The sequence below is a fragment of the Cucurbita pepo genome, chromosome 2 (genome assembly GCF_057944985.1).
Source record: "Cucurbita pepo subsp. pepo isolate OVF chromosome 2, ASM5794498v1, whole genome shotgun sequence".
Lineage (NCBI taxonomy): Eukaryota > Viridiplantae > Streptophyta > Magnoliopsida > Cucurbitales > Cucurbitaceae > Cucurbita > Cucurbita pepo.
In genome coordinates, this window is record NC_141799.1 from 15,267,151 (window position 1) to 15,284,660 (window position 17,510).

General features: G+C 33.0%; 4 protein-coding genes and 1 long non-coding RNA gene across 6 annotated transcripts; 2 read left to right on the top strand and 3 right to left on the bottom strand.

Moving 5' to 3' along the window:
* Window positions 1-1,922: 1,922 nt before the first annotated feature.
* On the top strand, window positions 1,923-2,650 carry LOC111789367 (zinc finger A20 and AN1 domain-containing stress-associated protein 5). Its single transcript, XM_023670119.2, has one exon. The coding sequence runs from the start codon at window positions 2,059-2,061 to the stop codon at window positions 2,590-2,592; it is 534 nt and encodes a 177-aa protein (XP_023525887.2). The 5' UTR covers window positions 1,923-2,058; the 3' UTR covers window positions 2,593-2,650.
* Window positions 2,651-4,219: 1,569 nt separating this feature from the next.
* On the bottom strand, window positions 4,220-5,339 carry LOC111789262 (uncharacterized). The gene is made up of 2 exons (XR_002814306.2): window positions 4,957-5,339; window positions 4,220-4,551 (listed from the first exon to the last, which is right to left on the bottom strand). It is a non-coding gene; the product is annotated as an uncharacterized LOC111789262 (long non-coding RNA).
* A 272-nt stretch (window positions 5,340-5,611) lies between these two features.
* Window positions 5,612-9,475, bottom strand: LOC111789260 (sm-like protein LSM7). Of its 2 annotated transcripts, none has more exons than XM_023669978.2 (6): window positions 9,341-9,475; window positions 9,103-9,154; window positions 8,935-9,016; window positions 8,597-8,668; window positions 6,454-6,506; window positions 5,612-5,891 (listed from the first exon to the last, which is right to left on the bottom strand). In XM_023669978.2, exons 2-6 carry the CDS (start codon window positions 9,103-9,105, stop codon window positions 5,802-5,804), a joined length of 300 nt encoding a protein of 99 aa, XP_023525746.1. In that variant the 5' UTR covers window positions 9,106-9,154; window positions 9,341-9,475; the 3' UTR covers window positions 5,612-5,801. The 2 variants fall into 2 exon arrangements, with proteins under 2 accessions (XP_023525746.1, XP_023525747.1); XM_023669979.2 differs by lacking the exon at window positions 9,341-9,475 and adding an exon at window positions 9,245-9,336.
* A 97-nt stretch (window positions 9,476-9,572) lies between these two features.
* Window positions 9,573-11,668, top strand: LOC111789259 (large ribosomal subunit protein eL31). Its single transcript, XM_023669977.2, has 2 exons — window positions 9,573-9,786; window positions 11,090-11,668. Exons 1-2 carry the CDS (start codon window positions 9,701-9,703, stop codon window positions 11,370-11,372), a joined length of 369 nt encoding a protein of 122 aa, XP_023525745.2. The 5' UTR covers window positions 9,573-9,700; the 3' UTR covers window positions 11,373-11,668.
* An 885-nt stretch (window positions 11,669-12,553) lies between these two features.
* On the bottom strand, window positions 12,554-14,008 carry LOC111789433 (uncharacterized). The gene has a single exon (XM_023670207.2). It carries the CDS (start codon window positions 13,857-13,859, stop codon window positions 12,771-12,773), a length of 1,089 nt encoding a protein of 362 aa, XP_023525975.1. The 5' UTR covers window positions 13,860-14,008; the 3' UTR covers window positions 12,554-12,770.
* Window positions 14,009-17,510: the final 3,502 nt, after the last annotated feature.

Sequence of the window (17,510 nt, forward strand, 5' to 3'; positions counted from 1 at the left end):
AACTGACAACTGGATCACAGGAGTGGGCCCCGCCAGTGGCCAGCGTGGACATTGAATTAATTAGGAGGGGGATTAATTAAATTAAGATGCTTACCACTAATGGACGGCAGCTTCCATTAATTCATTAATTCTAATATAACCTTTATATATTTATTTATTTATTTTTCCACTTTTTTCAACCATTTCCACACCCTTTCCCTTTCAACCCTAATAATTTTTATATTTTTTATTTATATTTCAAATTAACCCATAGTTAATTTCCAATTTAGTTTTCTTTTTTTTTATAATTATTTTGTGTCTAAAAAATTTCAAATTTATTTAATATTTCGTATAATTCACATAGAATATAAGACATAATCTATTGTTTTTCATATTTTTTTTCTATTAAATTTATATAAACTATTTTTTAGTGACGGGTCAACTCATCCTAATTAATTAATTAATTAAAAAGTTAAAACACGTTTTATTTTTATTTTTAAAAAATAAAAGGTATGCTTGGAGATTCAATTTTGGTTTTGTGAGAGATTTTTTTGGCGTGTAAAGACTTTTTCAGTTTTAACTGTGAGGAACAAGTGGGAGACGCGTGTAAGGGGCTCGTGTATTTCACGTGCCAATATGGAAAAAGATAAAAAAATTAAAAGAAAAAAGAACCCCTGCCCGGTGAATGGTGACAGAGAGCCAAATGACCAAAATGCCCTTTCCTAAAAGCGAAAGCGGAGAAATGTTCCGCTGCTTCGCGGTCAGATAGGGCGGCTTCCACCTGGCTCCGCGTGTACTGTGTGCAAATACCTATTTGCCCTTCGACCTGTAACTGATTTTTTTTTAATATGTTATCTCTATCCATCATTGATATATTTACGTCTTTTAATAAAAAATCAATTAAAATAAATGTGAATCTTTTCACTATTTAAAAAATATATATTATATTTTATTAAAAGTTACAATAAACATTATTGTTTTATAAATATTGATTATATATCTTTATTTTTTTAATAAATGAGTTAGGTCAAAAAAATTATCACAAAACCCAAGCTTTTCATTTACTAAATTACACGCATCCATTATTACTATTATTTTTTAAGTTATAATATTATTATATGATTATAACCCCGATTTAAATAAGGGGTTATTGAAAAAAAAAATATGCTGGTTTACGAGAACGATAAATTTTACTAAAAAATTGGTATAATGTCGGACAGATTGTACTGATTGAGATGTGTTGTGACGTTTGATAAAGATCGCTCAATTACTTTATTTATTGTATGAAAAAACTATTAATTTATTCAACTAAAAAATATGAAAGAATATATTATATCAACATGAACATATATTATCGATCATACAATAAGTTCGATTAAAAAAAAAAAGATAAAAAATGAAATAATTGTATAAATACAAATATTTAATTCGACATGAATATAGTTAATTTTATACCTTTTAAAAAATATGTTAATAAAATTAAAAATTTAATGTTGGATTAACCTACCATTCAATTATATAATAGTACTATTATTAAGACTAATTAAAATAAAATTAAAATGGATTAATCTAAAGATTGATTAATTTTTTTTATTTGTTTATTATTATTTATTATTATTGTAAGGGTTTGGGATAAATAATGAAATTAAAAATTGTGGAAATGAAGTACGTATTGACTTTGGTAGGCGCATCCATTGAGCATCCAGCGGCGGTTAAGAAAAATAATCATGCGGAAAAAGAAGCGGACCCACGGAAATAAAAATAGAAAGGACCACAGGGAATACTTTTCCTTTTAACGATGGGCTGCAACGTCAGAGTTAATCGTGGACCACAGGGATTGGAGGGTAAATACCAAAATAAGAGAAGGGTATTTATGTCAAAGAGGAAAAAAAGGAGAAATTGTTTGATGCGCGTGTATGAGGCCGATATTCTATCGCCATTTTGCGAGCCCCTTTTCGTTCCTTCATATTACCGCTCCTCGCTTCGTCTTTCGACGAATCCCCAAATTATAGCGTAGAGTTTTTTCTTCTGAATTTGTTTGTTGTTGCTGTAAATCTTGCGGTGAATCCGATAGGAGATATGGCTCAGAGGACCGAGAAGGAGGAGACGGAGTTGAAGGTGCCGGAGACCATCACCTTGTGCGTCAACAACTGCGGATTCACCGGTAATCCGACCACCAATAACATGTGCCAGAAGTGCTTTAACGCCACGACGGCGACGGCGACAGCGACGGCGACAGCAACAACGACGACGACGACGACGTCCTCTTCGAATACTGGAATATCGGCGCCTCGAAAGTTGTCCGGGGTGAAAAGTTCGAGATCTAGATCCCGATCGCCTGTGCTAATGGATTCCGTTCGCGATAATAGCAGGAATATGTCCTTGGATCGGTTGAAATCTGAAGAATCTGCCAAGCGCCAGGTGAATCGATGCTCCGGATGCAGAAAGAGAGTCGGATTGACCGGATTCCGGTGCCGATGCGGAGAGCTGTTTTGCGCTGAGCACCGGTACTCCGATCGTCATGACTGCAGCTTCGATTACAAGGCCGCCGGTCGCGACGTGATTGCAAGGGAAAATCCAGTCGTCAAAGCACCGAAGATCGTTAGAGTCTAATATGTATAAAAAGGCAAAAAAAAAAAAAAAAAAAAAAAAAAAAAAGAAGACAGAACAATCATATTTGATCTGATATGTGAAATTTAAGATCGTGGACTCGCAAGAGTAGAACAATATTTCTGCTGAAATGAAGGTCACAAATCCTGGAGGCTTTCCATTGGAGATTGCAGATCTTTACAAAGGAAGCGAGGAATTTGTCGTCGAATATCACGATCATCGTGTTTGATTGATAATTATGATTTCTCTCTTTTATTTTTCATTTTTCATTTTTCGATTTATATTTCTGCTGCCATCCATACTTCTTCCTTCTCTCCTCTGGTTTCTGGAAAAAAAAAAAAATAGAAGATTATTTGTAAGTCTCTTCAATATTCAATTCGATTTCGTGTTCATCTTTTTTTGTTTCTCGTTCTGCTCAATCTAAATGGCAGATTTCGTAACTTCGATAGAAATTTCTGGGCCGATGTTCGATCATTTCCCAGGTTGGGAACTCAGGGAGATGCAATAACCATGGTCTCGGCAGTAACACCGTGCGAGAAATGAACGATAATACGAGATGATAAAAACGCGAGAACTTCACGCGAGATATTGTCAATATGATAGGTATTAAAAAAAGCGAATGAAAAGGCGCCACGTGTGTAGCTTTGGACAGGTTGTACAGAGTAGTTTGTGATACTGAAGGTGGAAGAATAAAGGCGGAGTAAGCGGCGGGGTGATTGACACGTGTACGTATGAGGATTGAAAGGATGATCGGACGGCTGTAGTGGCGCGTGGACAGTCTGGCAGTATTCAAGTAGGCGAGGGAAGGGATGTGTGGAATGAATGAAGGCTGTCAACAAATTCAAATTTGTCTACCTCCTTAATACTTATTTTATTCCTTTTTCTCTATCATTTATTTTATAAATTAAATTGTTATCTCAATTAATTTAGAAAAAAAAAAGAAAAAATTGAATGTAATCTTTTAAAATTAGTGTCGTTTTTCTTATATTGTAAATGACGTTTTTTCTTCATATTTAAAACTCTTTTTTTAATAGGATGTTTTTTTCTTCATATTTAAAAATATTTTTTTTAATAGAATGTACACTTGGGATTACAATTTGATTTTCAACAAAGAAAAAAGAAAAAGGAAAGTGGTTGTTTGGGGTTTGAGAAGCCACAAATGAAATGAAATGTGGGCCCAAACAGTGCCACTTGTACTATATGTAGGGCCCACACAGTGCCACTTGTACTCTCCGTAGGGCCCATAATCAAATTGAGACGCATGGGATGCCATTTCCATTTTCTTTTTCTTTTTTTCTTTTTTTAAATAAATATTACATAAAATTAAGATTAGGCGGGGACCACCAATGTTATGTATTTATTATTTCTTTAAAAAATTATGTGTTTCCCATTTCCAAAAGGTGTTCACAAAAGTTGCCTAATTTTCAGGACCCTTTTCAACTTAAAAAACGTCATATATATTATAGTATTTATGTTAATAACTTTCGTACTTAAAATCAATTTTGTCATTCATAATTATTTTAAAAACAAATTATTTGATAAATATGTATATGAAGAAGTCACATATAATAGGTCAATTGTGGAGATTCAAAATAAATTTAAAAGGCAAGTGAAAATGGAATTCCCTTAATTAATTGAAAAGGGGAGGAAATAAATATTATTAAGTATAATTGGAATTCCCTCAAGTTATTATAATAAATTGTTGGAAAATTAAAAAATTTGGGTCCAAATTTGACACGTTAGCATTGAAGAAGGAATAGAATGTGCACCAAGAGAATATTTTAACATAATTGGTGCAAAATAAAAAGTAAGCATTTTTTTGGTATTATCTGTTCACAAGTGGACAGGAGCATGGACTGTGACACCAAAGGCAACAGAATCAATTTCTTTATAATCTGCCGACTTTGCTTTTGCTTTTCTTCTCCATCTTTTGGCTGCAACATAATTGGATTTTGCAAACATCTGCTCACAAAGAAGATTAGTGTATAAATTTGTAGGTTGAGGAATAAAAATACCCTTGGAAGTATATATGAAGATCAATAACCAGTCATTTTCAAAGTATCTATGCATTTTCTTTTTCATAGAGACATCCCATGATGTTATTCAATGAAAAGTTGTCCTATGGATAGCATTTTATCTATGTTAAGTTCTAAGGATAATACATTAAATATTAAATGACAACTCTCCCACTGAAAGATACTAAAAACATTTTAAGTGCGTAGAAAAAAAGAGATTATGAGAGACTGTTTTACTGTTTAGACTCTTCTTCACCTTGAAAGCCTGAAAAAGAAACCATTTGCTTTGGAGGAGCCATGAAAACAATAAGCCAAATGAAAAAGAGAAGGAAATAAAAGTCATCAATCCCACCTTGTCATGGATTCTTAATCCCAAAAAGGTATTATCATACTTTCCTGTTCGTTTCTGTCATGTAAAGGCATTTCAAACAAGGCACTATATCTTACTAATGATTCCACAGAAAGAAATTAAAATGAAGAAAAGAAAAAGGGAGAAAGAACGCTCGGGTATGGGGAAGGGGAATCAGAGATATCACTGCTTTACTTTTCTGTGCTTAGAAGTCAGTGAGCTAAAAAGCCATGGAAAACAGTGCACTGCAAAAAGGGGTTGGGGGGGGAAGGATTGCATGCAATGTGCCTGATGTTGTTTCCCTCTTTTGCAAGTCATGGGATATATAAGAATACTCCAATGGAAAAAGGAAATTAAGTTTAGAACTACTTGAAGAGTCTAGAAAAGCTTACCGGCACAAGTTGCAGCTCACATAGTTGGCATAAAGTCACATGTGCCGAAAGAGAACAAGTTGGGCTATCAACAAAAGAAATCCTTTGTCGGCCAAACAAGCAGGATCCATGTCACTTTCTACACCATCAGTTCTTTGTCAGTATCAGGCAACAGCTTATTGGGCAATGCCATCACATCTTTATGGACTCCTAAAACTTAGAAGGTATCCAAGGTGAAGATACCCAAAAAACAGTAACATCAAAGAAAGCAGTAAGATAGACTGAAGTTAACAAAATTTCACCATTTTACTTCACATGGATAAATTCTCCACGTACATAGAAGGGTTGAAACTCAATTGTTTGAGGGGAAGAGAGAAAGGAGGAGGAGGAGGAGGCCGGGGTGTGGAATCACAAAGTAATAGTGAAACTAGATATTCAGATACAGAACAGGGAAATTAGAGTTCACAAAAATTACATCTATGCACCATCCGGTTGGATAAAGGGGTTAGCAATCTCATCTGTACCATCAACTGGAGACACAAGCATTACAGCAGTCCCCCTGCAAACCTGCAGTGAATAGTATGCATATTGATCACACGGGCTAGAAAAGAAACTATGAACAAAGAAGCACGCCATTTAGAGCATTTCCTTTCTCCTTTTACACATGCACGCTTAAGAAGAGCCAAGCTTTCACTTTTTCCTCGTGATAAAATAATTTAAATTATCACAAGAAATAGTTAACCATGCCCTAACCACTAAAATTGCAAAAAAAAAAAAAAAAAAAAAAAAAAAAAAGATGGCGCATGTGATAGCAGATAAGAAAAATACAAGTATTCAAAGGATAGAAACATGCTCAGCCGGAGCACACAGTATTTCGTCCAGTCCATAAAGGAGAAGTTTTCAAACAAAAGTAAATTATGATGCCTTCTTTTTTCTTGTTAAAAGAAAGGATTATTTAAAAACAAATAAAAACTCTGAAATTTTCACGTTAATTGAGACCATCTAATCTGTTTAGCGCACAGACAATTGCAATTGTCAAAGAAGTCCTTAGTCGCATGCGTAAACAATAAAATTCTGTGCTAAAAAATTGATAAAATTTTTCATTGTATCCAAGGAGAAAGAATTATACAATTAGGCCAAGGCGCCTGGTTTGATCTGTTGTCTTCAATGGATCGTCGGAATCTGCAGAAAAGAAAAAAAAAAACTTTAGCCAATATATCAGATATATTCTGCAGCGCCATCAAAAGCATAGCAGGAACAGGTATAAGGACAATATTTTAACTTAAGGTTCGTAATGAACAGAAGGTAAAAGGCCATTATAAAAACAAAAGATATAAACATAACTAACTAGCCAGTCAGTAGAAGAGATTTTGGGAATAAAGAAAATGGTGGACAAGATAAAAATCAAAACAATAGAAGCACATAACCACCAATAAAAGCAACTGAATTGAGGAGCACAAAAAAAAACTTGCCCCGGGGAAAGATCCTCTGAACGTTGTAAGTATGTGTAATAAATAGGAACTATGATGCCAATAAAAACAGTTTCCCAGAGTCAGGACTATATTGCATTTCCATGCTTGTGTTTCTTGATCTAATTTGTACGTTCATGCTAGGTGAATGAGACAGCAAACGGAGGTGCAAACCCAGATGAAAGTCCATGAATTCATTTACCACTTCCTGAATGAATCTTTTACTACCATTATATGATTTCTTTACACATACTAGAATGTTAAGAAATGCCTCTCCCAGGCTATTTGGAAGGCTAGGGCTACAAAGATGGTCTAGTTTGTTCTTTGAATCTTGGTGCAAGAGCATACCAACACCGTGGATAGAATTCAGAAGAAGCTCCCTAATAAAGTACAGTCTCCTAAATGGAGCATTTTTTACCAAGGAAATTAGGACTAAAAGCATTTCCCACCTATTACGTTCTGGAATAAGCTATGGAAGTTTCCGACCTTCAATGGTGCTTCCATAACAAATAATCAGGTCTTGTGCCAATGGTCTCTGCAAGCAAGTCAACTAGGATATAAATGTTCAAACCCAACAATGCTTTTTTGTGGGGAGCTAAGGAAGGAGAGACACAGAAAGATTACAAAGACAAGTTTTGGAGCTTTGAGACTCATTCCATCTAAATACCCTAACCTTATTGGCCTATTGGAAGATGAGGTTGCTTATCTTCCTCTTTTGTCCCCGCCTTTTGTATGAGTTCGATTACTTATCATAGCATGTATTGCACATGCATAAATTTTCATTCAGAATTTCATTTATGCCTATAAATTGATTAACCATCCAATTACAAGTAACAATAGAAAGACAAAAGGGGTTTGTTCAAATATTGTGACACAATAATATAGATTCTCATATTTTTGTAACTTCTATTTAAATGAAATCTTACCCTGAATCTGAGAAAAGAAAGAGGCTTTCCCCAGTATACAAAATGTAAAAAATAATACGATGTAAGGGTTTTACAAGATAATAATGCAAATTGAGCATTCTAATTTATGCAATAGGCTACTACTAGTTCTTAAATATGTCCTAGTTTCGAAATTAAAATAAAATAAAATGATGATTTATATGTTTCATCATATCAATGACATGTCTGTTTTCTTTTGAAAAAAACAAACATATCCACTGAAAATATGCTTAAGGAAAGCATGTATAACAAAAGCCATACTTCAAACAAAACATTATTAACTACACTGCCACATCTCAATCAGCTGAATCAACAGAAAAGAAACCTTTTTCTGTTCTTGCAGAAAAATTGTTAATTTGTTATGTTACTTATAATTTAAATTCTTAATTTTTGCATCTTTGTCCAATATGAAATGATTTTTTTAGTACAAGTTACAAAAAAATATGGGGCATGAGGATTTGAATCTCTAACCTCAAAGGAAGAAGTACATGACAATTACCATTGAGCTATGCTTACTTTGGCCCAATATCAAAGGATTTTCAGTCTCATTTTTCAATGATTATTTTATTTTTTCTGGAGTTACGTTTTGTTTTTATCACTATCAATGTGCCTATGTGCATCAACAGCATGTGTTAGAATGCCAAAAAGACCAACAAAAATAAATTTCAAAATTATTTTTCAAGTCCAACAGATGATAGAGAGTGTCGGTCTTAAGAGTTCATCGCATCACATTATACCTCTCAACAAATAGAAAAATTGTATGAAAGCTACTAATCAATAACTCGGCGAACTTTAAGTCTATGCACTACAAAACATCACAAATCTCATTCATTCTGCCAGTATCCAGTAAATTGGTTACCTCTTAAAAACTCTACAGCTTCATCCAGCACAAGGTTTAGCAATTGATCATATCCTTTAAGCGTTCCCGTAACTATCAATGGAAAACAAGATTCATAAAGCACTCTTCTTGCATTTAGAAACAGGAAGAACGAACAGAAAAAAAAAAAAAAAAAAAAACACTCGACATCAAACATTCAACTACCTGCCTGAACCTCTTGATCGTAACACATGAACTTTTTTTTTTTTTCAACAAACGAACACTTAAACTTATATATGAATAAAAAGAAAAACTAATCAGAATGTAAAGAATCGTATCCGAGTGGCAGTAATACAATGAAGGTATTAAAAATAAACAACCTTGTCTGCCGCCAGTGAGCTTGACTTGGACGCCTTTGTCCACGAACTTAGCCAAATCCAGAACAGTTTCTTTTCTTCCAGACTGAAACAGACAAAACGAATACCACATTATACATCGTAATCAACAATCACATATATTCTAATTGAACCAATCCATCAGAAATTTACCATCGTACAACAGTTTTCTCAGCTCCTCTGTGAAATTAAATGAACCACAAACCTGAAACATTCCAGAAATGAAACAAATTACAACGAGCGCAAACGGAAAATCCCGTATGCTAGTCGATTCAAATAAACTTGGCAAAGTTACGAGATCATGCGTCTGGAAATCAAATTGAAGAACTGAAACTAAAGAACCAAAAGAGAAGTGATTAAAACTGAAATTTATGCTGTAATTGCAGCTTACTTTTCAATGGAAGCGATGAGGAGCGCAAAGAATGTGCCCTAGATTTGCTCGTTGAGAGAAATGGTCGATGGCGGGAAAGGTACCCTCCAAATCATGGACAGTTGGACTCCGGCCCAATTCCTCTTCCGGCCCGATTACCCGATTCCAATAAAGTGAATTACGAAAAGAAAAAAAAATTAAAATTAAAATTAAAATTAAAACGTTTTTTCTTTTTTTTTTTTTTGTTTTTTGAGAAGTTTTAATTTTTTTTGTGAATAAAGGTCGGTCACCCAACAGGCGATCTTCTCTTCCCCGTCGTCGGGTTGCTAGGGTTTTATCTTCAGCGGCGGAGAGTTGAGTTTTCCGGGCCGTGAACAAAAAATGGCGGATAAATCGGCCAAGGCAAGAAAAAGCGAGGTCGTCACCAGGGAGTATACCGTCAATCTCCACAAACGCTTGCACGGATGGTAACTCTCTCCCTCTCTCTTTCTCTCCCGGATTTTCTGGTTTTGATATGGTGAAAAGTACAGATGAATATGATTCAGCTGTAGGTTGATTTGTCGGCATGATTTTTGTCCTCCTGCGTTTAATTTCGTAGTTTAACCGTATGGACCCCGTCGTTATGGTTTTATGTCGGTAGATATTAAATGAGTCTTGAATTTAATGTTCTGTTCCGTTGTGGGCTGTGTTATTCAAGTGATATATTGTGAGGATTGTCGATTTTGACTGTGCACTTGAATTGATGACATTGGGGGGTCAATGTTCTTTGCTGTTCTTAGTAGTTTGTATAATTTGGAGTATTGCGAGTGCAGTTGCACCTTAGCAAGTTTTATTAGTTGTGGTTGATGAGTTTGGCATCATTCTGGTACTGTTCAATTTTTTTTCCATGATAGGAGTTCTGGTTCTTAACTAACAACTGACTTAATTATATGTTATGTTCCTTCTTAAAGGGCTTCTAGCCTACATATTGTACTCATCTTGAAAGGTTATTCTTCAATTTTCTGGTCCTAGAAAAATATCCTCACGGATACCTCTGTGCTTATGTTCTATTCATTTGCTCTCGTGAGAGATACTTGGCACTTTTGTGCGTTTCATGTTTGATCCACAACATATCTGTAACAATCCAAGCCCACCGCTAGTAGATTGTCCTTTTTGGGCTTTCTCTTCAAAGTTTCAAAATGTGTCTACGAAGAGAGGTTTTCACACCCTTATAAGGAATGTTTTGGTCCCCTCTCCAACCAATGTAGGATCTCACAATTCACCCCCTTGGTGCACCAACGTCCTTCTTGGCACACCGCCTGGTGTTTTGCTTTGATACCATTTGTAACAACCCTAGCAAACCGCTAGATATGGTCCTCTTTAGACTTTCTCTTCACGAGCTTCCTCTCAAGGTTTTAATTTGCCTCTACTAGGGAGAGGTTTACACACCCGTATAAGGAATGCTTCATTTCCCTCTCCAATCGATGCGGGATCTCACAGATTTGGAAAAAGTTAAGCGTTAGCATGGGCTAAATCGAGTCATAAATAGGGGAAGTGGGAAAGGGAGAATGGAGAAGCATCGATTCAGTGAGTTTGGTTAGGGCTTGAGTGAGAGTGCTCAAGAAAGAAGGTTTAAATACCTCGAATACTTGGTTACCTTGTATCTCCGTTATCTTACATTTCAATACATTTGGGTTCTGTCATATTAGTCTTTGATTTCAATGCCTTGTTATGTACCTTTTATATCTCGAATGCTTTTAGTGACTTCTTATTCATAATAATCATATGCAGCACATTCAAGAAGAAGGCACCGAACGCTATCAAGGAACTCAGAAAGTTTGCTCAGAATGCTATGGGTACCACTGATGTTAGAGTGGACGTGAAACTTAACAAGCAGATATGGAGTCGCGGAATTAGGAGTGTACCAAGGAGGGTTCGAGTGCGCATTGCACGAAAGCGTAACGACGAGGAAGATGCCAAGGAGGAATTCTATTCCTTAGTAACTGTCGCAGAGGTACCTGCAGAGGGATTCAAGGGCTTGGATACCAAGGTCATTGATGAAGAAGAGGACTAAATGAGCTTCCCAAAACTAAGGTCAATTCTTGGTTTGCTATGGTCTTACACATCCATTTTTGACTCAAGGTTTTTTGCAACTTTTAGTAAAGAAATTAAACCAAACCCATTAGGATATTACCTAACATAGATTGAGCTATGTTTGAATTGATATGTTTAAATCACTCTCGAACGGGGTAAATGACTTTACTAATTAAAGTATATCCCTCGATTAATAGATTTGTAGGACATTGACAGGTTCGTGTTGAATTAAAAGTGAAATATTTAATTATTTTATTTTAAAATTATTGTACAATATTAATGGTGATCAATATTGTAGGACAGTGATAGCTGGCTCCATTCCAAGTTGCAATCTATGCTCTTAAATGCTTACAATTTACTTCAATTCATGAAAATCGTACCAATTTTTTAACCAAGAAATTTGATTTTTTTTATTTATTTTATGTTTGATAAATCTTTAATTTTTAAAATATTTAATATATGTTCTTGAAACTTTTATTTTGTGTCCGCAATATCAATTTCTTTAAAAGAAAAATTATGTTTAATAGAATTTAAATTTTTTAATTTTGGGTTGTTGAATAAATTTGTGATTTTTTATTTTTTTTTTAAATCTAATAGGTATAAATTAGAGTATTAAATAAACAGTTTGGGAATTTATTTAAAGTTAAAAACTTAAATTATCTTTTGGCCTTTAATAATTTTTAAAAAAATATAAATATCCAAAAGAAATTGTGTTAACTTATTAAATTACACTATTTATTTTGTAATAAAAAACTAAATACACTATTTATTATATTTCTAAAAAAGAAAAAACTATACTATTTATTATTATTCTTTCTACTCAGTTCTCTCTCATACGCCTCTAGAAAGCTAATGAATGATAATACTCTCTTTCTCTCTCTACTTAATTAAAGAATATCCCTTTCTCTGTCATTTTTAATTTGCAAATAAAGAATAATTGCCATGCATTGAAGCATTTATTTATTAAAAATTAAAATAAATAACTGACAAATTATATTTTTTATTAATTTCATTTATTGTATAATTTCTCGCTCTATAAGTAACTTTTATTAGTTTTTATATAGGTTTAAATTAAAAAAAATAATAATAACTGAAGTGATCTTTTTTCACGTGCAATGCAGCCTCCTTGAATTTTATATTAAAAACAAGGACAAAAAGGAAAAGTAAAAAAGGCATTATATTTAATTATATCTAAGATTCAGATTGCATTAAACAAAAATATATAATAAAAATTGAAAATAATTAAACATACCCGACCCGATTCACTAAAAATCTCCACACAAGAATTTTATTATCACAGTTTTATAAACAAAACAACACATACATTCGGGTCGGATCCGGGTCAATTGTTTTTTTCTCTCTTACCCGGATTTTGTCTTCAACAGGTCCTTAACGGGTTCCCACAAAGGCAATCATTGTTTGTAAACGACGACGCTTCGAGGTGGTCGAAGGGCGACCCGATGGGTATCGACCCGCAAAGATGGTTATGGCTGAGATCCAAATGGCCGACGTATTTGGCTGACGACAATGAATTTGGTATCGGACCTTTGAGAGCATTGAACGACAAGTCGAGAGCCATGAAGTACGAATCGGTGCAAAAAACGTCGGGAATGTGGCCTTCCAGAGCGTTTCGGCTCAGATTCAGAATCCCTAGCCCGCCATTGCTGATCAGAGTTGGAGGTATTTGGCCGGAGATTCTGTTGCTGTCCAGATTCAGCGTTGAGAGAACCGGCATGTTGCCGATGTTCTCCGGAATGATGCCGGAGATTCCGTTCATCGACAAATCTAAATCCGCGAGGCGGTACATTTTCGTAACCGAAGACGGAATCGCTCCGGTAATTTGGTTGCGGCCGAGGAGAGCTCGGCTCAGCATGCCTAATTTCCCGAAATCGGACGGAATTTCGCCGGTGATTTGATTGTTTCGGAGATCCAGATGCTTTAAACTGCCAATGTTAACGATAGATGCAGGTATAGTACCGGAAATCGCATTGTCGGCTATGTTAAGCACGGTGAGTTTATTTAGGTTTCCGATATCTTTAGGAATTTCACCGCTGATTTTATTTCCAACGAGGTCAAGAACGCGGAGATGGCTGAGTTTCGTCAAGCACTTCGGAATCTCACCGGAGATTCCTTTCCAATCGGCAACGATAAGGATAGTGAGGCTATCGAGCTTGCAAATCTCCGGCGAAATCGAACCAGTCATGTAGCCAGTCCGGCCGGCCTTCTCGAAGATCGGATCCTCAGACTCGCCGCGAAGGCTTATGTCAGTGACCTTGAGAGTATCAGGATCACAGCTGACGCCGTACCATCCACCGCAGCAGGAATCTCCAGTCCATGAATTGAAGATTCCTAAGTACGGCTCCTTCAACGCCGCCTTGAAAGCGAGCAATGCCGCTCGGTCCGACGGCGAGCAAGCGTCGACGACGGCGAAGAGAAAGAAGACAACAGGTAAGATTCTGAACAACATTTCAAACTCTGTGAAACAATGTCGCGATTTTTCTTTCCTTTCCGAAAAGGTGAGTCTGAGTAAGATCTGCCATGGCAGCCATTGTTAAGTAGAAGGAGGAGGAAGGAGGGAAAGTTGGAGTGCAGCAGTTTGGTTTCAATGCAGGTAGTAAATTACGAAAATACCCCTGGTGAAGATGATAATTACGTTACACCTTTTTTCCTGTGGCACATGCCGAAACCCTGATTAACTTTTTGAGGATAAGGAAGAAAGCTGATTCCATTTTTTATTTTTATAAAAATATTTTATTTAATTAATTAATTTTTTACGAACTTTTCACATATTGATAAAAGCATATTATAATGATAAGGTAAAGTTTATTTTATATAGTTTCAAGGAATAAAATAAAGAGTGAATTAATAATATATATGTGGGTATACCAAATAATGAATTATATGGGACCTTATGAAAATTCAAGATTTGAAGCATATCCCTTAAATTGCTTTTGTGTGTGTGGGACCCTCAAATCTTCAACTTAGATTTTTAAAGAGCTTGGCTTGTTTTTTCACTGTTTTTCTTTTCCAATAATAATAATAATAATAATAATAATAAATTAATTTGTCAATGTTGTTCTTATACTCACTAATTTAAATTTTACAATTTTAGTATTAATTTGCCATTGTTTTCAAAAAGTTTCAATATTAAACCCAATTTTTTATAAATATTTTAAATTAGAAAAACGAGAAATCCAAATAAATTTTTAAGCTTCGAATAGTAAATGTATATTTTAATGAGTGAATTCATAATTTAATTTGACCAATTAAGCACGCCCACACATACACATATACATACACACATATAGGCATTTATGTATGTTTTAACAACATACATGTTTTTTTTTACATGCATAACACGCGCCTGTTTATATATATAGTTAAATTTATAATATTATCAATTAAACATCTAAATTATTATAAATGAATCAATTTAAAATTTATTAATTCACCCATCATTAATGTATATATATATATAGTTAAATTTATAATATTATCAATTAAACATCTAAATTATTATAAATGAATCAATTGAAAACTTATTAATTCATCCAGGATCAAACGTATATATATGTTTGTTTAAAAATTTAAAATGTTGATTTTTCGTAAATTATTTGAAAGGAATAATCTAAATTAATATATTTATGATAATTCAAAAGTGTAATTATAAAATAAATATTGTGTAAACTAAATTAACGTTTAAAATATTTATTTAGATGATTGTAAAAATGATAAAATATAAATAAAATATTGCAAAATTTGATGAGGGGTTCAGGAACATGCAAGTCAGTTAATGGAAATAAAGAGGGTCTGAAATTGGGTTACAGTCACATCATATCACGTGCTATGTTCTCAAATTTTCACCTCTCTCCTGAGTTGGCAGTGGGCCATCCCTGCCCTTTTAAACCTTAATTTCTCTGTGTCGGCTTTAATATTAATATTATTTAATACACACCTTTTTTTTATTTTTATTTTTTAATTCCCCATCAGATTTTGTATCATCATCGACATCAATGGATATTATGGCTTCAAATTATTATTTTTATGACCATATTCATATAATTCCTAATCATTTTATTTCATTATTATTTTTTAAATAATTCATCTTTAAATTATATATATATAATAATAATAAATTACAAAGTTGAGAGATTAAAATAGTCGATTTAATTGTTAAAAATTGTAAATATAAAAATAAATCTCGACCAATCAAAATTTAGGGACTAAATTGTCAGAGTGATAGTGAACTTATTTATCTCTTTTTAATATATAGTTTATGGTAATTAAATTAATGATTAGATTTATTTTTAGTTGAGGGAATTATTTTTTTCCACCAATTATTTAGTTTTTTTTTTTTCTTACAACTTTAAAAAAAATATGCATTGTTTTTTATTAGCTCATGTACAATTTGCTATATTTGATATAGACCCATTAAATACAAAAATATCAAAATTAAAAGATTAAATAATTATATATATATATATTTTTTTTAGTAATTATTATGACAACCATTTTGTTCATAAAAGGAGCCATGATCATGGTAATGATATTAATTTCATTATATTTCCTTATAAATATAATTGGCGTGTATGATTAAATGTCTTTTTATTATTATTATAAAGTCTTAAAAATAATGATTAGTCTAATTTACCAACAATATAATGAAATACTCCATATAAAATAAATAAATAAAATTTTTATTAATATTAAATATCGAGCTCTTGTATTATTATTATTTTTTTATTAATTTTTTTTTATCAGAGGTGGATATATGATTTATTTATTTTTATAAAAAGTAAAATAAAAAAATGATAATAATAAATAAATAAAGTTAGGAAGAAAATGGGAAGAGGTGGAGGGTTGGGTGTGATGGTCCTACAAGGTGACGCGAAATGGGTCTCGGTCCTCTTCCATGGGAAAGTGGGAGCAAAGCATTGAAGGCCCTCACATGAAAATGGTCGTTTTTGCCCTCCCAACTAAGGGTACCTTTAATTCGATACTCGAATAAATAAGGCGTACATGAATGAACCGAGATTATATTCTATCGAGAGCGATTCTAAAGATATAATAATTAAAAATTACTATCTATATCAACAACGTGCACCTTCCTAAACGTGCTTTATTTTGAACAATTTTATTTTAGAAGACATCTTGACATGCATGACGGAAGACAAAACATGTTAGAATAACTCGCGCTAGTTATGAAATTTATATTATATTATTCCTATTATTCTAAGAATTATTAATGATATTTTATATTAATTAACCATGTAATTATTATTTGAAAATGGATTTTAAAAGTATTAATTTTGGCTTAATTTTTATTTTGTCCCTCTAATTTTAAAATTTTAATAAATAATATATTTAATAAAATGAATAATAACGACTATGCTCTGAAAATAATTAAACGGTGACGGTCGGTGGTCAGGTCAGTAGATTTGGCAACAGGCATTTGCAAATAATGTTTTAAATATTTAAGAGAATAAAAATAACTTAATTAATTAACTAATTCCTCTTAATCTCACTTAATTCCGACAATTAAGGGGTGCGCGCATGTGTATTATTATCCATCCAAAATGATTTATTTTCGCACTTTCCATATTTATATCTAAAATAAAATTAAAAAATTAAATCAATTACCTTTTAATTATTAATACTTTCAACTTTCTTTTACCTAATTATTACTATTATAATTATTATTAGCATCTTAATATATAGTTTTAATCATTCAAAATCTTTTTATTCTATTCAACGCATAATTATTCTAATAATTCATAAATTGAAAAAAAAAACGTCAATATGATAAATTATATCATTAAGTGATCTTTTTTACGAATTACATTCTATAAATATGGACTATGATTTAAAAAATAAAAAGTTGGCATTATTTGGGCAATAAAAGACAAATTGCAATTACTTTCCAAATTAATAGAGATTATATATATTAGTTAAAATATATGTTATTATTAATTTTTATTTTTTGGATAAGAAAGTTTTTAATTTGTCACAGAAACCCATTTGCTCGAATGATATGCCCAATGGGCTTTAATAAATGGGCTTTAATAAATGGGCTTTAGTAAATGGGCTTTAATAAATGGGCTTTAATAAGTGGGCTTTA